This window comes from Falco punctatus (assembly GCF_963210335.1).
Source record: "Falco punctatus genome assembly, chromosome: 2".
NCBI lineage: Eukaryota > Metazoa > Chordata > Aves > Falconiformes > Falconidae > Falco > Falco punctatus.
In genome coordinates this window covers 122,266,270-122,288,433 of record NC_137581.1, presented here as the reverse complement: position 1 = coordinate 122,288,433, position 22,164 = coordinate 122,266,270, and the positions used below count along the sequence as shown (strand labels likewise).

General features: G+C 41.5%; 1 protein-coding gene across 3 annotated transcripts; it reads left to right on the top strand.

Annotated features, from left to right (window-relative positions):
• The first annotated feature begins 53 nt into the window (after positions 1-53).
• Positions 54-20,631, top strand: TTF2 (transcription termination factor 2). 3 transcript variants are annotated; one of them, XM_080375971.1, is made up of 23 exons: positions 54-146; positions 353-468; positions 709-795; positions 1,517-1,583; positions 2,008-2,961; positions 3,855-3,981; positions 4,962-5,150; positions 5,383-5,540; positions 6,552-6,633; positions 6,942-7,055; positions 7,979-8,129; positions 8,788-8,893; positions 9,912-10,102; positions 10,951-11,104; positions 12,240-12,331; positions 13,114-13,196; positions 13,676-13,815; positions 14,582-14,752; positions 15,340-15,398; positions 16,494-16,647; positions 18,223-18,305; positions 19,340-19,414; positions 20,259-20,631. In XM_080375971.1, exons 2-23 carry the CDS (start codon positions 386-388, stop codon positions 20,401-20,403), a joined length of 3,465 nt encoding a protein of 1,154 aa, XP_080232097.1. In that variant the 5' UTR covers positions 54-146; positions 353-385; the 3' UTR covers positions 20,404-20,631. The 3 variants fall into 3 exon arrangements, with proteins under 3 accessions (XP_080232097.1, XP_080232096.1, XP_080232098.1); XM_080375970.1 differs by having other exon boundaries at positions 57-146; positions 353-464; XM_080375972.1 differs by lacking the exon at positions 54-146 and having other exon boundaries at positions 286-468.
• Positions 20,632-22,164: the final 1,533 nt, after the last annotated feature.

The window sequence follows — 22,164 nt, the reverse complement described above, 5'->3', positions numbered from 1 at the left end:
ACAGTGCAGCTGCAATTGGCTCCACCGTCGCCCCTTGCCCCGTTCTGATTGGACAGTCTGCAGGCACTGGGTGGGATTGGGTGATTCCAAAAGCGCGCGTGGCGGCTGTTGCTCGGTTATGGAGGCTGAGTGGTGCGCAGAGCACGGTGAGACGGGTCTGGGTCTGGGTCTGGGTCTGGGTCTGGGTCTGGGTCTGGGTCTGGGTCTGGGTCTGGGTCTGGGTCTGGGTCTGGGTCTGGGTCTGGGTCTCGGTCTGGGTCTCGGTCTGGGTCTGGGTCTGGGTCTCGGTCTCGGTCTCGGTCTCGGTCTCGGTCTCGGTCTCTCACCCGTTCTGCTCTTCTCCGCGCTGCAGGATCCCTCTGCCTCCTGAAGACGGGCGTCCGCGATGGCCCCAACCAGGGAAAGAGCTTCTATGTGTGCGGAGTGCGGGGCCCTACGCCCTGCGGCTTCGTCCTCCCGGCGCAGTAGGTGAAGGGCCGGGGGCCGGGGCTCCTCTCCGGTGGGGGGCAGGGGCATGGGCACGCACGCACGGCTGTTCTGGGGGAAGCCTGGTGCTGTGGCTGTAGTCGTAGTCTCATGTTCTTAGTCGCTCGAGTTTGAGCAGGCTCTGTAAGAGTTTTGTCCCAGGTAGTTGTTTTCAGCTGTCGGTGTTCCTTGGCCTGCCTGTCCGGTCTTTATTACCCTTTTCCCTTACTTTGCTCTTGCCAGCGTTCCTGCCTCTCACTGCTTGATCCATGAGGGATGCATGGTGGAGTTGCAAGCCCTGGTTCAGCAGAAGGGTGGAGATGAGTACCAGTAAGTTTCTCAAAGTGGAAACAAAGGTTTGCTGTGCAGGTTTGAACGCTGGAAAATTTTTGATGGTGGCTGACTTGCTGATTCCTTCTAGAATTGAAGAGACTTATCTAGCCTTGGGGGCTTCACTTGGTCTCTTTCAGAATATTTGCTATTTTTATTAGCAATTATAGTCAATAGCATAAACCAAAGTGGAAGTTATAATGTTTGTTTTTAACAGAATTGAATGTGGCTTAGAGGCAGGACTCATCCAGGTCTCACGATAGTTGTGTCAAATTCACCAGTATTAACTCTGAAGTTCTTGCAGCAGTCCTGGTTGGCTGTGAGTTTTAAAAACGATTGCATCCGAAGTCTTTCTACTCCTAAGGTGCTCAAAGGTGAGGTGATATAACTAAAAGAATAGCTGTTTCCTTACACACTGAAATCATAGGACACTTCTGAGGCTTTGAACATGGACAATATTTTTGACCAAGCAGGTTGGCTTTTATTGCTAAAATTAAAAAATGAACAACTCAAAGACCTAGGAATCTCTATCCGAAGAACAATGCTTTTGTAAAAAGCTTTGTTGGCAGTGCTTGTAGCCTTTTGTTAGGCAGAAGTCTGGATATAAAGTACAGGTCAAGAAAACTTGTTATGATGTTTTTCATGCAAATACTTTTTAAAGAATGCTTAAGAGTTCCTGTACTTGCTCATGCAGTTCTGATCTTATTTTATTCATTGGTAGGTTGTTTTACCGATGCCTTAAAAGTAAGTTGAATGGGAAGAAATGGTGTGGAAGTATCCCATGGCAGGTATGAATGTTTAATTTGTATTACCTTATCAGCTTATTCCAGCATGACTTCTCATTCTGTATACTGTAATCACCTCTGAGGCTGCTTAGCTGTCCTCCAGGTCAGACTTCTCTTATTCCTGAATTGTGTGATGTAATCACTGTTCTCAAGTCTTAAAAGAAACTTGATCTCTGGCTGTCCTCTTTTCTTGAGGATGACAATGTTGGGACTTGATCCCAAAAAAACCACAGAAATGGCAAAGCAGAAACACAGCAGTTCTGGTTCATTTTCGTTGTAAAATGTTTATGCTGATCCTGTTAAAATGACAGGAAAGATTATGTTTGTAGAGAATGAAGTCTTGCTTTAGAAACGATGAGGTTGTATGTATTGTTAGTAGGCTTTAATAATTGGAATGTTAGCATTTACTCGCTTGTATATATTGCAGGATCCAAAAGCTACGAAAGCATCAGAAGCCTTAGAATCCCAGTCCAACACAACACCTCTCTTTAGTAGCCAAAGGAATCCATTCAAAGTGATAGACAAAAATGATGAACCATCATGCTGCAATCAAGTTAAGCAAGGAAACAGAGAGGAAAGTGAAGCAAAAGAAGTAAAAGTAGAGAAAGAGAGCATGCTGGTGTCATATAAAGAAAAGAAATCAATTTCTGATTCCTCCATAGAGAAAGAACTTCTAGAAGGGTTGAAAACTAAAGATAAGCAGTCCATGGAAAATAAGAGTGATCTGGAACTTGAGAGCATAGTCTTTAAATCTAAACTCTGCCTTTTTGAGACTGAGCAAGGGAAAAACACCCTTTGGGAGGAAGAGATACATGGTGGCAGTGGCAGGGAATCTAAGAAGTCTTCAGAGTGTGCAGATAAGGAGTCAGGTGGGAGATCAAAGTTCTTTCCACTAGGCCTTAGAAAGCAAAGTACAAGTACCAAGCCTCCAGAGCAGGAGCAGTGCGGGGAGAAAAGCTTAAGCTGTGGGGATAAAGAAACCAGAGAGAAAGAATACATTGATAAGAAGAATGGTGAAATGAAGCCAATGTCTAAAGACAATGAGATTACCCCAGCAGTACCACAGTTGGTATTCCAAGATGCTGCCCTGAAGGGAGGAGGAGAGACAGTGCTGCCCAAGATGCAAATCAGACTAGGGCTGGGACAGTCTGGTGGTGAAGTCTCTGGTGGTGACAGTGATGAATTAAGATTTGTTTACTCCTCATTTAGTAAAAGTAAACCTGATAAATCAGTTGAGGATTTGCAGTCAAGACACATTCCTTCAGGGAAGAGTATGCAGCAGACATCTTTAGCAGGAGTTGCAGTATCACATCACGTGGAAGGACCCCAGGACCATAAAGCTTTTCACAACCATCTTGTAGTCCAGCTGAAGCAGAAGAAGGTAACTTATTGCATGGCTTGGGTTTTTTGGGTGGGGGTGGGGTGGGTGGGTGTTCTAATTTCAGGGGGACTTCCCTTTACTCATGATAAGCATCAGGGTATGGTATTCCCTTACAGCAGAAACTCAGAAATCTTTTGATGGTTTAGGAAGATGGGGCAAGGGAGGGAATTTGGCCTAGGCACAGGCTAGTTGTTTTAAGTCACATGTGAGACAATCACACCTAAGGTAATACAGCCTTCTGCATCTGGGGCTGCTCAGTTTCTACCTGCCTAAGGTTGTGTCTATCTTTTACACAGCAAGTAATTTGCATAAGGTGGAGCAGTGCACAGCCAGCTTAACTTTAAGTAACGTGGCTCTTTCTGGTGGTCTGTCTTGGCCTTGTGGAGTAAGAGTGATCTAGCCATGAAAGCTCACACTTGACATGAAGTAAACTATCTGCCTCTTTCGTTTTTTTTTTTTTGATAACTGCCGATAACTGTGTTCCATAGGTTTTATTATAAAAGACCATTTGCCTAGAGCTCAGAACAGAACCTCAAAATAAACAAACTGCTATTCCTGCTAGTATAGAAAGAAATGTGCAAATAAGTTGAATGTTGTGTGATCTGAGATATGTCAAGATTTTTCAAGTACCTGTTCATCCTGTTTCATAAAAAGGGGGAGGCTCTGCATCTTTCCATCTCCTTTAAAGTACACTGTTTAGTTCATTTTCTGTTAAAAGACTATTTAATCACACTGAATAACACTTACATGCTTTTGGAGATTGTAGAGCAGTATCAAAATACAAATTACTATGACTTAAGATTAGTGTTTTAAAACTTCTGACCTGATTGTTCTCTGTTGGCAGAGAGCTTGGTAAGCACACTCTGGGTTTGGACTCTATTTTGTTCTTGCAGAGTACATTGGCTACAGTGAATGTGCAGCTGCTGCCAGATAAAGGGGAACGGTTATTAAAGCAAGTGCAGGATTTGGAAGCTGCACTTGGTGCTCTTAATGTTTCAACAGCAGATACTGCTGAAAAAGGTAGGGACAAATGTTTTTGCCTCAGAACTTTGCAAAACAGTTTCTGGTACTGTAGTTGTTAATATTGAGGAAGTATAGCATATAGTTACACGTTATGTGGTCTATGTAAAGTTTGTCTGTTGAGATTCACTGAGGATGAAAATTGTTAGTTGCAAAATCTGTGTCTGGGAGAGGATGAACTGAATAACTTGGAATGTTTTCTATGAAGAGTGTTGGCTTACCGAGAGAGTTTCCTCCCGTAGTGAGGACCCAGGACTAGTTCTGTTTCCAGCTTTGGCTACATGATTGAGGCAGGTGTCTATCTAAGAACTTGCCAGTGAAGTGTTAACTTCCTCTTTGCAATGTGGAACAATACTGCTTATCCATGTTTTGGCTGCTGTGTCTGAAGGTTTCAGTTACCAGATAAAAGATAAGCAGCTTCCAGCGTGCTATTCCTGTAAAGCGATTTCCTAATTCTATTAACTAGTATTAATCACCTGTGGAAGAGAGGAGTTTTGAGTTACCTGTACAATCACCTCAACTGGAGAGTTACTTTGTGATCATAATACCAATTGTGTTGATGAAAAGATGCAGTTGACAACTCTGGAAATGGAAGATCTCTAGCAAGGAAGCAATAACTCACAGACCACTACACAACAAGCAGTCCCAATGTCTTAATATCTGGTTTTAAGCAAGGCGGACTTTTCCAGGAAGGAGAGAAAAGCTCGCTAGTTTTTAACCCACTTGTTCTTGGATGTTTTGATAGTTTTTTGAAATTAAAGGCATCCTTCTTGTCAACGTTTTGAAAGTGATAAATCCTCTGGGAGCAGTGTACAGGACTGACCTTGTGTTAGAACTAACCTGATCACGGTTGCAAAGTTCACTCTGTTGTTATAAACTACTTATTGAGCAAAGTGAGAGCCCTTCTCTGGGCTGTAATGCAAGGCTCTAAGGTCCATTGTGCAACCTGTTCAGCCTGCATTTTTTTTTTTCTTCTTAAGGGGAGGATGGCACAAGCAGTGGCTGCCATGAGGAATCTATGCCTAACCCATTTGGCAGGGCATGTGGTACAAAGTTGGTAACACCACTACTACTCCAGGATCCTACAGCAAGGACCTCTTCAGGCTCACACAGTTACCCTGCTGCTGCTGCTTTGGGTTCCAGTGAATATTATGGCCACAGTTTTGGAAGTAAGTACAGAAGGACTTATTTTCATTAAAGGGAACAGTGGTGAGAACTACTTCTGAGGTAATCCTGCAAATTGTGGATAAGGATAAGAGTACTGAACCTCTTTTGTTACTGTGAGCTGTGTACTGCCACCCAGGCATCTGGAGCCACTGAGATCAGTCTCTGAGATGAAAGGTCTGCTTGGGAAAGTTAGTTTTGTAAACACATCTCATGCATAATACTGTATCTTTCCAGTGAAATCTGGTGTGCAGAATCTATATGGAGGAAGACAGACAGAAGACCGAACTGGGGCTGTACACAGTGCCACAAGTGAGGCGATTAATCATCTTCACAAATCTCTAGAATCCTGTCCGACAAAGCAGACAACCACTGAAGATCCCTCTGGATTGAAGGTGAGTTGGCAAGGATGGAGGATGTCATGCTGATGAATGAAGTGTAGCATCTGGGTGATACCCTGGAGCATCCGACCTTTTCACATTTTTAAGTATTTCAGTTTTCATCCTGCTGGAAGGAGACACTCTCCATCCATTACAGTTGCTTCAGATTGCTAATACTGATGTTCTACCCTCCTGCTGTGGTGTCTTCAGAATATTTAAGGCTTGAATGTAGTAGTAGTAGTGCCTCAAAGCAACTAACCCACAACCATTGGTTTGTATGTGACTGGCAGAATAGGCAGGTGTCTGGTGAGAAACAGACTGAGAACCTTCTCATTGTTCTGTCTCCCAGTAAGCTATAAGAAATAGTCTTTGAAAGACGTGTTGCAGATGATTGAGCTCATGCAACCCAGCAGACTCCAGAGTAGTCTGTTCTGATCTGCCAAAGAGCACCTCTGTTGGGTGGTGCAAAACCCATAGTTGAGGCTACATGCAAGGTATTGGAAGGCGTATGCCTCCACAAGATGGTGTGTTGTTGTATATAGGTTGTATCACTTGTCAGATCCTCTTGGGACCTTTTCAGGCTGGGGAAGGTCACTTCATGTTTGATGACAGTGTGCAGTCCCTCTTCCTGTCTTAATTTTAAGAGTCTGTAGGGGTCTTAGGCTTGGTGAGAAAAGGGGAAGTGTTCTCAATCCCTTTCCTTGATAGCGATGCCTATTGTGAACAGGGTGCACTTTGATGGCTTTTCCACCTGAATGAGCTGCCTTTACATGCTTTTAGAGCATGGTGAGGTGCTAGGTTGGTTTGTCTATAAAGCATCAGCAAGACTGATCTATGGTACTACTGACCTCCTGTCTCCAGTAGTTGCTTATCTTGGGTATCCCCCTCCATGTGGGAAAAGAACAAGTAGGCAAACTCCTTTCAGTAGGATTGTAGGACAGTTCACCTGGATAAGTTGGTAGAGGAAACAGAAGTGTCTGAACTTCACAAGGAGGTTCCTTCAAATCCTTTGTCTTGCCCTTTCAGGTTCCATTGCTGCTGCACCAAAAACAGGCGCTTGCATGGCTACTCTGGAGAGAGAGTCAGAGGCCATGTGGAGGGATTCTGGGTAAGCAACAGAACAGGAAAGTGGATTTTCGGGGCAGATTCATGGCAGCAACAGTTTAGCACAACTGTTATTGGAGGCCAATAACCAGTTATTATGTAGGTGTGTCAAAAGGCCTTGTTTCTCTGTGGCCCTTGGCCACCAATTACAGCTGTTTAGCCATTATTAAATAATATCCTGAAATTGTCAGGCACATATTTTTATTTCCTGGGTTCTTCAGGCAATTTATGTTGTGGTATGTACCTCTGTGTGCATCTCAGCTAGGGGGGCTCATTTCTGCAGACCATCACAGCTTCTGTATGTCTTTCCAGCGGATGACATGGGCTTGGGGAAGACTCTAACAATGATTGCTCTCATTCTGGCCCAGAAGCAGCTGAAGACAGAGAAGAAAAAGGAGACGTTAAAAATATGGCTATCCAGAAATGGTACAGAAATGTTTCCATCATACAGTACATACATTGTGATGCAGGTGGCATTTGAAATGCCTAAAGTGTTATAGGTTAATGGCTCATAAACAACAGGCTCTGTGTGCTCACTTCCCTTCTGTAGGAAAATTCCACTGGGCTTAATTTTTACTGCACTCCCTTGCAAGGCCTTTCTCTTGATCAGTGTCATTTGCTCTTTCATTGGATGTTTAGAATTTCCCCACTCATTAATTTATACTGTTTGGGGCTTTTTGTTTGATTAGTTTCCTGAACTAGTTAAAGCTAACATATGCTGCTTTGAAAAAAGTTTCGTAGTTATTTTCAATATATGCATAGTTCTCATAGCAAAAGGACTTAAATTAGTTACTACTCACCTCCCTGTTACTGATTTTTTTTTTTTTCTTTTCCCCCCGTACAATTACTTCTATCTTATCCATAGAGATAAGGGATGTTCACATTTTTAAGGAGTATTGTTTCTGTGTCCACAACCTGTTACTGTCTCCATCCTCTTGGAACTGGTTGAACTACTTTTTTTCTGTCTTACCAAGTTTACTGTTTTTTTCCGGTGTTGTTCAAAATGGGAGCATTTCAGTTTCTAGAACAAGAATGAATGCATTTTGTATTGTATTCTCAGGAGAGATCAGGGTTAGTTCCTGAATTCTAACCTTTCAGCTTATCCAAAGGAAGTGCACGGATACGTAGCATACTTCTGAGTGGATAGGAGGTGATGCATTAGTGTTTAAGTAGGCTTTTTCCACCCAGAAATAACAGTCCTCAAGAGTGCAAAGTAGAGATACCTGCTTCACAAACTATGCTCACAGGACAAGTGAACTGGTCGTCTTAATTGTTACGAGTTTCCAAAACTACTGTCTTCGTAGTCAAATATGAAGACATTGAAACCTGTGTGCAATGTTTCCCTGCAGATTCTACTGTTGTTCCTTCCTGCAGCACTTTAATAATTTGTCCTGCATCCTTGATCCATCACTGGAAGAAAGAGATTGACAAACATGTGGGCTGTGGCAAGCTGAGGGTCTATTTGTACCATGGGCCAATCAGATACAAACAGGCAGATGTGTAAGTGCTAAATCATAAATATGACCAAGAAAAGTAAAATAGTACTTAATGAGAGGTTGTGTATACCAGCAGAAATTCAGTGGTTGTAGAACAATTGAAAAACCTAAAGTATGGAAATGGAGGATCTGGAAGGTCAGGCTGCTGTTGAGGTGCATATAGCAAAACATTTATGGCGTGTACCCATGCTGAGTGGTTCTGGTGCAGGCTGTTGCTGTTCCTGGTAACAAAAAAGGTGTATATTCTCTACAACATCTCTTGCAGAGGTTCAGTGGTAGTTTCTTCCATGCTTGTGCTTTGTACAGCTGCAAAAAAAAAAAAAAAAAGCCATGTTTAGATCAAAATATTTCTATACCACTTTAGGCCATGCTGAGCAGTATTTCTAGGTGCCATATTCTAAGTAGGGTTCATCTTGTGCAGTGTACATTCTGTACCACTGGCTTTTACTGTAGTCTTGAACTTGCTGTGTCTACTTCCAGTATCTGTAAAATGAGGACAATGTGTCCTCCTGTTTGACTGATGTGAAGCTCAGTTTGCTGTAAAACTGCATTTCAGCTCTTGTAGAACTGTCTTGTTAAACCTTCAGTGTCCATTTTGTTGGTCTTACAAAATGAATTCCTCATTTGTTCTTGCTCCTGATTACTACTTTCCCTTTATGTAGGCTCTCTGAATATGATGTTGTTGTCACAACCTACAATCTTCTCTCCAAGGAGGTTCCCACAAGCAAAGAGGAGTGGGAAGTCCCTGCTGAGGACCATGATGTGGGGGTGAGAAGCCATGTTGTTGATAGAGGATTGCCTTAATGTTTTGTTCTGAGGTGTTGCAAGCCATTACTGTTTCAAGTAGTACCTTATGTATGCTATAGTGAGCAACAGGTTGATTCTCTGCCCCCCCCTTAAGTCCTCTGAGTTTGCACAGTAAAAATACAGCAATGAGAGAAAGTGCTGTGAAGTGCAGAAAGACAGTGAAGAGAAATATTAACAATAAATCTGTTCTGTAGTAATACAGAATACATACATTGAATACAGTTGAAATGTCTTAATTTTAAGAGCACAATGGTGAATCTCATGCTTTTGCTTTTGAGTGGGACTGTGAAGGAACACTAGAATCTCCTGTTAGGTATTCCTTGCGGCTTGAAACACTAATACCACTTTAAACTACCAGAAGCCTGTTGTACTCTGGCACTGATTCAGTTCTCAGTCTGAACTGAGACTGAGGGAGGTTACATGCCGTGCTCTTGAAGAAACTATTTTCTATGCTATGAAAATAAAAGGGATTGCTGAATGCTAACTGAACTTGGCTACGCAGTATAGAGGAAGCCTTTTGCTGGTGGATATTGTCTCCTACCTCTGTGTACAGATCTAGGTGTAGCTCTCAAAGCAAAATGGGCCTTTGGATTTCCTGAAACTGCAAGGGTGGCATCTGTAAAACTGTAGGGAGATCAGAAGAATTACGTGGTCCTTTGTGCCGGCCCAGCAAAATATTACTGATGTGAAATGCCTTTTGGGAGCAAAAAGGTGATAGAACATTAAAAGCAAGCAAAACGGCAAAATATTAGATATTGTTAAGAACAGGCAAATAAGTACTTCAGTTTATAAACCTTCATGGAAGTTTTGAAGAGGTGCTTTTTTTTTTTTCTTAGAGTATCTCCTACATGACAGAGCTCAGATTACTGCCAGCTAATGTCAGGAAAAGGCTTCCTGCCAGAGAAATATGTTCTCTTCTAGCTTTTTAGAGAGCTTGGCAAGGCTATTGCTCTGAGTTATAGTCTGCTGCTTCTTTCAGAGTGGATCATCTCCCTGCTCCCCTCTGCTCAGGATAGCTTGGGCTCGAGTTATATTGGATGAAGCTCACAATATTAAAAACCCAAAGGTTCAAACCTCTGCAGCTGTGTGCAAACTGAGGGCCAGTGCCAGATGGGCTGTTACAGGGACACCGATACAGAACAACTTACTGGACATGTACTCTCTCCTGAGGTGAGCTGGCTGCATGTAAACATGTGGACAGGGCTCCATTTCCAGTAATTCTTTGCTGATGACTGATGATGTGCCAAAGCTGTTTAAGACATGTGGGGTAGTGAGACTAGTTATATTAACACTTCAGGCACTGGATTGCAAAGGCCGTGGCTGAGGCATTATGTAAGACTGACCATGTGTCTGCTGTTGCATGTTGTGTCTAGCTTCCATAGAAATTGATCTTGTCAAATTCCTCTTGGAGACATAGGAGATCAGAAGATCAATTTTAATGAATGCAAGGTCTGTGTGATAATCCTTGTTCCTACCAGGGCAGACTGGGAGGATCTTATTAGAGTGTTGTGTGACAAGAGCATTGAAGCAAAGGGTGAAAACTTTGGCTTCTCAAAACAACTAATAAACAAGTTAAACTCTGTTCTTAGTTGCTGAGGGGGAGGGAAATTATGAAGGGTGTTGTTAAACCAGAGAGAACTTGCATTTGAAATTAATTTTGGATAACAAATTAATTTTCAAGTAAGAGCTATGGTATTTTGAAAAAACTAATATGCTTTTTTGCAAGTGCCTCTGCATTTTGATATCCTTCATTTGCTGGTGATGCTTGAGACGTAATGAGCTAAGGGGGATAGATGGGTACAGTATCAGAAAGACACTTTTACAGAGTTAGTAGTGCAAAGACTTTTGAGCAAAAAAAGTTATCAGTCCCATTACACTGGAAGTGTTTTTTTGCTCCTAGCAGTTATGGCATTTGGAAGTGGTTTGTTTGGATAGAAAGAACTATAGTTCTGGTCACTCAATAGTAACTGAAGAACTCTACTTCTCTTGGTATGAAGTCTCCTTCCTTCCTGTCTTAGGTTTCTACGTTGCTCTCCTTTTGATGAATACAGAGTGTGGAAGTACCAGGTAGATAATAACACAAAGAAGGGAGGAGAGAGGCTAAGCCTCTTAACCAGGAGCCTATTATTACGGAGAACTAAGGACCAGCTGGATTCAGCAGGCAAGCCCTTGGTAAGAACTTCACCCTCCACAACTAGACAATTACTCAGTTTTCCTTGCAGCTGCCAGTTAGTTATTTATACATGTAAACTTGTTAATGGGCAGGCTTTCCTGTCTACTGCAATCTCTTGAGAAAAAGGAGCAAATGTCTGTGGGATGCTTTAACTCTTTATCCAGAAAGCAGAAATAAGCAGAATAACTAAAACTTCTAGTTATAAATCACTTGCAGACAAGAATACATCAAGTAATTGCAAGTAGATGCCCACTCTGTGCAAAGTTAGCCTAGGTCTCTGAGCTAGCCTAGATATCTAAGGATTAGAGCAGCCGCGTGTCAGGTGGATTTGGTGCATGCTTTCAGCATTACTCCTTAAAAGTGGTCTGTTAAACTGGGTATTAGGTCAGTCATTGGTGTGTCTGTAAACCTTTAAAAGGTGTAACTTTGATATACTGTCTGATTATTATTTTTTTTATTATGGAACTGAGAAGGCTCCTTTTACAATGTAATAAATTTGTTGCGACGGAGGGAAGACTCAGTCACTCAATATGAGTGATCAGCAGACTTCGTTTATTGTGCCTTTACAGTCACCTTTTATGCCTTGTTATAATTAGCTCATACATATTACAAAAGCTAAGCTCATTATTGGTTAGTTGCCTAAATACCAAGCCCGCCCCTAGTTTCTCTTCTGTAGTTATCTGTTCCCACCTGCAACATTCTTTTCCCACTGAAATCTTCCTGTTATTGTGTAACAAGAACAGCCAAAGACAGTGTATTTTTGCTTTACTTCATATAAGCTGAGAGCAATGTGCATTTTTGTCCAGCCAGCTGGACTATGTCTATGTGACCCTTTTCAGCTAGCCAGTTATCCACATAAATTAATCCCTCCATGGGAGTTATGTGGTTACTCATGCCTTTTATTACCAGATGATTTGGAATAAAGGCTTTTATCTAGAGTGTTAACTAGGCTACTTGGAGTTCTGAGAGCATCTATGTTGTGCTGTAGTTGCATTAATACAAATAAAAACTTTAATGAATAAACAGCTATCTGCTGAGACTTAGAATACTGTCTTAAATCTTGGAATGCTGGTGTTTGTTGTGTAGGATTTTTGCACTATATACATCTGATCCTGTATGGCTTTTTTACTTTAGGTATCTCTGCCCCAGCGTAGCACACAGCTCCATCAATTAAAACTTTCAGCAGAGGAGCAGTCTGTGTATAATGTGCTCTTTGCGAGATCCAGGTATGAATGTGGGTAGAGATAGGGTATTCTGTGGGTTTGTTTCTTAACCGCTATGAAAACTCAGGAAGTCCACTTTAAATGAGAAGAGCCTTTAGACAAATTCCTGTTTGTTTTGGTTTTTTCCTTCCTTTGTCAAGCATGTTTGAAAATACATTGCTTGTTCTGGTAATAATTGAAACAGGTTCATTTATTTTCTGCCATAAGTTCATGCCTTGTATGAGCTTTGCGTTCTACCATTATAGTTAATCTAACTTATTTCAAGACTCCAGAGACCTGGAATTGCTGCAGTAGTTCTTAAACGATGATGTGCCAGCATCTGAAAAGGAGAAAATTATCTCCTTTGCCCTGTGATACTTGTACAATCAGGAATTATGCTGGTCTCTACAGATGGCTGTAATGCAAGGTGGCGTCACTTTGTGTTCTCCTAGGGTCTCTTTCAACATTCTTGCTGTAAAGAGACTTCCTTTCTTTTAAATATACATTTAAAGATGTCCTTTTGTTATGAAGAATGTTGTCCATTGGGCCCTGGCTCCTATTACACTCAAGGTATTCCAGTAAGCGGATTTGGTTCCTCTTGTGTTTTCCAAAATGGATCTTGGTTTTGATCATATTCAAGTCAAACAAAACTGGGGGGTGGGGGGGGTGTTGGTGATAATTTTGTGACTAAATGATTAATGAAACCTTCCTTACCTTAATGCATCATCAGCTTGCTTGTTAAGCTTAGGTCCCTTTTGCCTTTTTTCCTGCTGTAAATCCCACAGTTTTTGTCTTGTTTTTCCCAGGTCAACACTACAATCCTACCTAAAGAGACAAGAGCAGAAAAATGAAGGCAGAGAGTATGCGGGTAGTAACCCATTTGAGAGAGGTTTGAGTACACCCTCCCCTGAAAACATCTGTAGAAGTGACTCTTAAGTGCACAGTTGAGAGGGAATAGACCTGGCCACATGGGGTCAGGACTTAGAAATTCTTTGGAAAATGCCTACCTGATCTTACTAAGAAATCCTACCATAGTATTCAAAAAGTCTATTCTCACTGTTTTGGCTCTGTGCAAATCTCTTAACCTCCCTGGGTCTAAAATTCTCTTCTGAAATAAAGGTCTAATTAATCTGAGGAGAGATGGCAGTATTATTTGAGGTATGTGGTACTCTGATTTGTGGTGTTGGGGTTTCTTGGGTGGTTTGTTTTTTTTTTTATTTCAAGTGGAGTTTGATGGGTTCCTATGTTAAATTAGGTATGTGCTTGCCTGTTGGTTCTTGTCTCTTATGGATGATACTCTTGCTGAGGTGGCTGGGCAGTGTGTGGAAATAGCTCCAAGAGCTTGTGATGTTTTGTCTTCCTTGGCAGTTGCACAAGAGTTTGGGGTCAGTCAAAAGGAATTTCTAGCAGGTTCCCAAAGTGCCTCCCAGGTCCCAAGTACTGTCCATGTCTTGTCAATGCTATTGAGGCTCCGTCAGTGCTGCTGCCATCTCTCCTTACTGAAAGTGGTAATTGCATTATATTGTCGTGGTGTGGGGCTTTTTATGGGGATTTTTTAACAGGGTTTGTGTAAGTTAGCAGACCTTGTAGCATCCTTGTATCTCTTAACTAGGGGTGTATGAACTGAGCCATTTCTAGGACTGTGTCTTGTAGTCCAAGAGGTTTTAGATGGGCATACTTCCTACTGAAGAGCTCCCCAGCATGACCTGTGTGGGCAGCTGTGTCTCTGGAAATATTTTTATTCAGATTAAAAAAAAATCACAAAACGTAATAGCAGGGAAGTTGTCTTGATCTTAACCTAGTATTAAAAAGTACACAGGTCCGTAAGTGTAGTCTGTTTCAAAGGCCTATGTGTTGGAGAGCTCTAAGTGCCTTGACTGAAGCTGCCTTGCCTGAGGTAGAGACTGATCTTGCATGCATTTTTTGCTCTTGTCATGTAAAGCAGCTGTCCAGATGCTAAGGGAACAGGCAAGGATCTATCTTTAATCCAGCAATTGTTAAATGCAGCGGCAGGGGTGATCTGAGGAGACTGAACTACAGAAAATGGCTGACCTCACATATTTTCCCTACACTGCCCCTTCCTGGGGCAGAATAAGGGGCCAAAGGGACTGTTGGTCTGACCCAGTAGTGTTTCTTTTAATTGTTCTGTCTTATATAGCATAGCTTCCTTCAAACCCACTATCCTCAGCAGACGTTGTAGAGACTGCAGATCAGTACTGAACTTGATCTCAGGCTTGACTGTGATCCCTTATTTCATTGCTTGCTTTCCCACAGGCCCTGGACCAAGTTGACTTGAACAGTGAAGGCCTTTCCCTCCCCATTGAGGAACAACTTAGTGCTTTGACCCTGTCTGAGCTCCAGACTCCTGATTCCAAATCAACAGTCTACCTCAATGGCACAGCTTTTAAAACTGATATCTTTGAAATCACCAGGGAGAGCACCAAGGTATTCTGACTGTGTCTTCCTTACCTTCTTTGAGAAGCTTGAATTTCAGCACTTTGCTTTTTAAATTGTAAATGAACTGTCACACCTGGTAATTGCAGACCAGGTTAAGTTGGCAATTTAGATGAATTCAAGGGAGTAGATTGGCCTTCTGTGAAGGCTCCAGCTTATCAGGTGTTGATGGGTACTTCTGATAAATCTGAGAAACTTGGCTGCTGAGAAACTCAGTGAAAATCTTGAGCACTGGATTCACAGAAGCTGGGAGAAGTGTACATCTGAGAGTCTGGTGCTCGTGAAGAGTTAAAAGAAATAGGTTGGCAGCAAGATGAGAGGTGGCAATAATTTGGCTTCTCACAGAAAGGTTGACATCTGTAAAATATGCTTGTATGATTTTATTTCTTAACCCTGTTTTCCATGGTGGGAGTGTTCTTATACCAATGACTGCTTAAATATCTTGAAAGTCTGAGCACAGAAGAAATCCCAGTTGAAGAGCTAGTTTGATCACTTCCTGTTTTAATGAAGAATATTCAAGTGTGAGCTGGGTTATGACAGCAAGCAGACTAACCTTTCCCCCCCCCCCCCCCTCGCAGATAGCCCACCTCCTGGCTGAACTGAAAACTACTCTCAGTCACTCAGAGCCTCAGAAAAGGTCAGTAAGCATGTCCTCTACTTTAGTCATAGTGATTGAGAAAAGCATGTCTCTTGGCAGCAGCAGAAATAGTTTAAAATAATTGAATACAAAACTCCAAAATGGTGGCAGTACTGCAGTAGTTGAAAGTGGATTTTGAGGAAAAGGGGAAAAAAATGAAGACAGAAATGTAGTTTAAGATGTAGGCAAGTGTAAATGTAAGGGGTTGTGTGACAAGTGTCAGGCCTTGAGGCCCAGGAGGCCTCTCTTCTCCAAAACCAGAATTGGAAATAATTTGGTTGTGCTGAGAAGTATCTGCCCTCTGCTCTGCAACCCACCCCACCACCCAAAGTAAGTGGAGGAACAAAGCAATGATTAAAACTGAACCTGTTTGCAAAAAGGAACCTGTTGATCAGAGGACTTCAGTGTTGCTGAAGTCCTGCAGCTCTCATTGTGTAAGTTCTCTCTCTTCACTCTGCACCAGATGGCAGTGTTACAGAGTTTCTGTTTGTAGGTGCATTCTACAATATTTTACAGGTATATGGCTGCAAGGTAGTTACATCTGTGTTGTGTTGGGGGTGGGTTGGAAGGGAAGTCCTGTTCTTGGGTGACTCTGGAGTTGCACCAAATTTAGAAAGATATTTTCCAAAGACTCTTGCAAAGACCATTCCCACTATAAGAATGGGAACACCAACACTGATTTTGTTCCCTACCAAGAAGCTAGCAAACAAATTATTGCCTCCCAAACTGTTTAATCCAAAAAATGTGGGGAGGTAGAGGCCTGGGGGAAATCAAAGTTTGGTGTTGCTATTTGATTCATTTTGCAGAAAAACATCAGAATTGTGATTGGATGGTGGTGATGTAAAAAAACCAAAACCAGAGGTGAAAGTTATAGACTTAATTTGTCTAAAGTTTATTGGATATTAGCCTTCCATAGCAGGTTCTACCACTACACCTACAGGTGAATCTGTTTCTGAATTGGGAAGGGACTTTGCTCCAGTTTGCAGTGGGGAAGAGTGCCTGAATCATTGTTTTCTCTTGGGTGAGATGCTGCAACAACCAAACTACTACAGTACACACAGAACTTGTTCTAAACTCCCTTTTCTATCTCCCTAGTGTTGTTGTCTCTCAGTGGACGAGTCTGTTGAAAGTTGTGGCTGTGCACCTCCAGCAACTAGGGCTGAAGTATGCAACAGTGGATGGCTCTGTCAATCCTAAACAGAGAATGGATGTGATAGAAGAGTTCAATAACAATCCCAAAGGGCCTCAGGTATGCAGTCAGGGCAGGAAAACAGTTGTTAGTGCTACTATGAGCAGCTGTGATAGCTGACTTCCTGATTCCATTTACTGGTGCCACTTTCATTTTGACCTCTAGGTGCCAAGATCAGCAGGGAAAGAGGTAGCTGTATAAAAGTACATATTATAATGGGCAGGAGCAGCTGCTAAAAAGCTCCTTTTGATCTTAACTTTCGGTATTGAGATCATCTGACTTCAAAACTACTTCAAAGGCTGTCCAAATCTTTGGTGTGCTCAAAGATGTTGTTGCCAGACAGTAGCATGGAAGATATGGGGGCAGTTGGCTCTACTCGGAGCAGGTTGCTTGTTTCCAGCTCATGCATCTGCATTGGAAGGTGTTTCTTTCTGAGTATCACCTGTTGGCCAAGTAGCCTGTAAGACTTTATTGCTGTTTTCCAGCATGTTAGATGCTTTTTACAAGACTGATCTTTCTGAGAAAAGATGATGACAGTTGAATCTGAGTGAGGCTGAAATAAACAAGAACATATCTCACCGTGGTATAAAGATAGGAAGATTGGGACTGGGGCAAGACAAGTCATGGTTTTGCACATGTCCAAAATAAGATGGCCTCATGTGATGAGTATCACTTTTGAGTTTTGGGGGGAGGGGTGTGTGTTTAAACACTGGTGAACTACAGTGTGTTGGCTGCTCTTGGAAATAGCTTCTAGCTTGAAATTTTGGCCAAGGGAAGGAAACTTGCTAGGTGACTAAAGACATCCAAATTAATTGTTCATAGTGATTACACTTTCATCTGGACACTGTTCCTGTGATTGAGGCAGGGACAGGCTGTCTCATCTGAGGATGGATCTGTGACTGAAAGGGCAGAATGTGTTACATCAGCTTGTTTTCTTTGCGAGATTTCTCGAACAAACTGCTGTCTACAAAATAGGTATATTTCTCCTTCTAGCTTTGAACTTAAAGGAAGACTTCTGCCAGCTATATGAATAGCTGACCCCTTAAACAAGATCAGGGTTTTAAGGTATCCTATCATGAAACTGAGAAATACATATATATATATATATATAGCAAGTGTCTCTGTCCTTAATTGAGTTCTCTTCCTGCTGTACAAGAAGTCTCTAAATTGATCTGCTTATATCCCCCTTCCTCCCCAGCTACTCATCCTTTTCTGACTACTAGGTTATGTGGAAACAAAGTGGAAGGAGTACGAAGCCATATCAGTCCATTTGCCTGTGTTTAAGTAATAGTTATTGTTAACTTAGAGTTGGTGCTGATTGATCCCATTGTTGGCAACAGGCTTTCATCAAAAGAGGTTGATCATTTGAGTGGGATGTGGAGATAGTCTGAACTTTCCAGTTCTTTCTCTAGCGTGTAAAAATGTATCAGTGTAATGCATGTGGAATGGTAGGCTTGCCTCTCTGGGCCATAACTTCCATGTCCAGTTTTCTGTGCCTCAAGTAACATCTGGCAAGCTCCCAAATACATAATAAATATACACATCTAATAGAAATATGTTCAAATGAATATGTGGAGTATATGAAGCATTACTTTTCTGGAAACAGGCTCCTTAACTCTCTTTTGGCCTTTGAAGGTGATGTTGGTTTCATTGCTGGCTGGAGGCATCGGCTTGAACTTGACTGGAGGAAACAATCTCTTTCTCCTTGACATGCACTGGTAAAGAGAAATAAAAGTTCCATCACTGAGGCTATATGTAGGTTGTGCTGCTTGCTCTATTATCACATGTAATTTGATGTCTGATACAACTGGGTTAGGAGGGAAGTGTTTAGCTGAGAGTAAGGGCTAATGGTTAGTTGTGGAAAAGTGTTTTTACTATAGCCTTACTTCAAGGCACTCTGCTTTGCCAATCCAGTGCTCACCACCATGATATACAGTTCTGTAGGGGTAAAAAAAAAATGGAGGTGGGTAACAGCAATCCAAAGAAGCAAGTATGCAGTCTGTATCATAAAATGATACTGGGCACCTGGCAGTCCCTGTCTTAATATCTTACAGTAATAAAAATGGTACAGTAATGCATACAGCTAATTTGTCTTGAAACACAAATCGTGTTGAGCATAGTTGATAATCAGGTGTAGCCAGTGTACCTTGGGATTTTGCAGGGCTATGAAAATGGTGCATATGAGGTCCTAATACTTATGTTGTCTCCCATCAAAGTCAGAATCACAGGGTTTTTTAATTAAATGTTGTTCATGGTAACTTACAAAGCAAACTAATGTGCTTCAGTACAAAACCAGCTGCTGCATAGCAGCATTAAGAAGAAATGTTTCTATAATATGGAAGTTGCACCAAGTATTCCCTCTGTGTCCAACAGAACCATTTCTTACATAAATACTGAGTGAAAGCCTCTTTCAATGGATTTTGCCTTCCTGCTTTGCTCTCCTCTTTCCTCATGAGGAACTCTGATTTCCCTGAGTAGAAATACAGGGCTATGTGTAACAGTGGTCTAATGCATACAGCTGACTTTGTGTGGAGTTGTAGCATACTTCTACCAAGGGCAAAGGAAAATACAGTCAGGATGAATATTTGTAATTGAGCTAGTAAACCTAAGGTAACCTGGGAGCAGATTTAGTTCTACAGAGAAAGAGAACAGGATAGGTGCAGAGGCTTCAATGTTTTGATTATTCCTGGACATAAACCCTTAAATGTTTGTGTGGGTGGCTTTGTTTATGGGGATTTTTTTCACCTTGCAGGAATCCGGCTCTGGAGGACCAGGCATGTGACCGCATTTACCGAGTAGGGCAGCGGAAGGATGTTGTGATACACAGGTCAGGATTTTTCCTTAGCAGTAAATGATGCTGTTGCTGCTTATGTACTGTCTGGCTTTAGTTTGTGAGACAAGGCATTGGTTTGAGGCTTGTCTGTTCACCTAAAGCTAGGTACAAGGCCTGATGGTGGCATTGGGATTTAGGCACAGATACAAACATTTTTTTGTGTGTGGTCTGTGTGGCACGTGCCTGCATGTTGCTGTCACAATAGCTAGCAGTGATTTATTGTTTTTCAGTCTGTGGTTTAGTGGGAATGTTCTGTTCATTCCTGAGAACAATCTGGGCACCAAACCATTTCTCTTCTAAGTGGAGATTTTTCACTGTGCTCCCTAAGCCTGGATGTTTCTAACATCACTAACATGGGGAGCACTAATAATAAGTGACAAACTTCACTTTTAGAAAAGCATCTGTAAATACTGAAAAGTTAGCTTAGTTATTGTAAACATACAGCAAACTCTTAAAGAAACTGGAATCAAAAATACTATTTTGTGTATGATGTTTTTAGTGTAATGGGTGCCATAAGTTATCAAACAATCATCGCAGGATTTTGTCACAGGATTACTGTTGCTTCAGATGACCACAGCTGAGGCCTAAAGCGCATCAGGCTTTTATTTGAACTGTTATGATATCTGGATATTAAAACTGCTGTGTTCTGTGCACAGATAGATTGTCAGTCACATAATAGGCTGTTTAATTTTTAAGTGAGACAAGTCTTTGGAAATCTACTGGGGAAGTGCTTGTATAATACTGATGCTTTTTCCTAGCAGTTGTGATGATGTGGCTTTGTGGTTGGTTTTGTGGTGGTGGTCTTTTAGGGATTTTTGTTGTTCGGTTGTTTTTTAAGGTTTGTCTGTGAAGGAACAGTAGAAGAAAAGATCATGCAACTCCAAAGGAGGAAGAAAGCTCTTGCTCAGCAGGTGCTGTCAGGCAAAGGGGAGGTCTTCACTAAGCTCACTCTGGCTGACCTCAGAAATCTCTTTGGCATCTAATTATCCTTTACAATACACAATGGAAAGTCATTTTATACCTGCAAGTAACTTTGTGCAGACTTTGACAAAGGACTGCTGTTTTAAAGTTTGTTTTGAATAAATAACTACTTTTTTGTGACTCTTCCAGGAAGAGAAGTTACCAACTTCAGGAATTTGTTTTAATGCTGAAATTGAATTATGTATCCAAAGGTTAATAAAACAATTTTGAGTAAATACTAATAACAAACACTTGCTTGTTTCTTGGTTTTCTGTGTATGCTTTTCAGTTGGGAAACTTTCCTCTTCAGGACAGGAGATAAACAAGTGAAACTAAGTTCAGAGGTTGAGTAGTGAGGTTGAGTGGGCATCAAGCAAGCAAAAAAAATTAAAAAAAAAAAGCTATAAGCACAATGCTGTAAGAAGACTGTAAATTTTAGAAAATAGAATAAAATTAAGGAAGGATTTAGGAATACTTGATTTTTTTTCTCTTTTGTTCCTTATGAGGACTTCTTAGATATAAGGGAAGAAACACTTCTCTACTCTGCTAAAAATATTTATTCAAGCAGGGAGGTAATTTGTTATGTTCCTGTGAAACAGAACCCAAATTTCTGATTGTTGTGGTGTTGTGTATTTGGGTTTTGGGTTTGGTTTTTTTTGTCTCCAGAGTATTAAATAGTGTAAGCCTTCCTTGGTGTGAACCTTCTGATGTGTAGATTGTTCTTCCTTAGAAGATGCTCCCATTTTTTTAATAGTAGATGAGTTGCAAGTCCTTGATTAATGGTTTGTGTTCTCTCTCCTATTGCAAGTGGTATGTGCAGATGAGTGAAGTTTCTAGGCAAATTTTTTTAATTGGTAGTGCATCTTCCCTGCTTCAGTCTTCCTCTGTGTGTCTGGACATATCCATTGCATATTCTGGTTTCATACTGATTGCATTACTTCTCTGGGATTTGGCACAGTTCCCGTAAGTTATATACCAAATGAGGGCCTTTGAAGAATTTATTTCTAGTACTAAGTGGTAGAGCATGGCAAGCTAGAGTGCTGGTAAGAAACTAGATGTTTGTTCCTGAATGGTCCTTCCTCATGGAATAAGATAATATAGCATTTGGTAGCCTTTTCAGTGAAGGGAGGGATCTATTTGCAGATCAGTGGTTCACATTAGTACAGCAGTGTCCTGGTAGTATGTGATGCAGCTGTGTTAGTCATTTCCCTTACCTGCTTTGGCATAGTGTGCAACCAAACTGTGGGGTTATTCAAATTTATTGCACAGATACAAGGGTTAGGGGGGCACTAAAATAGTAATTTGTATTTTGTGTGTATATATACTCTCCTGTAAATTCAACTGCGGTTGGAAGGGTCTTGAGCAGCCCACAGAACCAAGGAAGGCGCTGCAACTTGGGCAATGTAACCATAATCTCAGTTTAGGGAACATAGTGAGGCAATAAGCAGTGAGCTATACTGGTTTTCTGGAAAACCTGTAAAACCTTGTTTACTTCCACAAAACAGGAAGCCATGGACTAACTTTCCAAAGTTATTTTGGATGTTTACATGAGCAAATTTGGGTTAGTTTCTTCTCTGGAGTTCACATGCACTCTGGTTTGAGCCCCTCTCCCTTTCCTTGGAGCTACTGTTAGCCTAGTAGGCTTTGCTATTTAAGGTGTATTTAAATCAAATCTTGGACGCATTATCCCTTTGTTCTGCATGTATTCCTTTGGCTAAATGTAACTGTAGTCTCAATGTAGTGTAACTGTTAGGTGTACGGGGTATTACTGAGGGGTTAATTTTT

What these genes read in the sequence shown, in the direction of transcription:
- TTF2 (XM_080375970.1), top strand. Translation starts at nt 119, where the DNA reads ATGGAGGCTGAGTGGTGCGCAGAGCACG. An exon ending in GACATGTACTCTCTCCTGAG is followed by an intron (nt 10,103 to 10,950) that starts GTGAGCTGGCTG and finishes TTCCTGTCTTAG; the next exon opens with GTTTCTACGTTGCTCTCCTT. An exon ending in ATCTCTCCTTACTGAAAGTG is followed by an intron (nt 13,816 to 14,581) that starts GTAATTGCATTA and finishes GCTTTCCCACAG; the next exon opens with GCCCTGGACCAAGTTGACTT.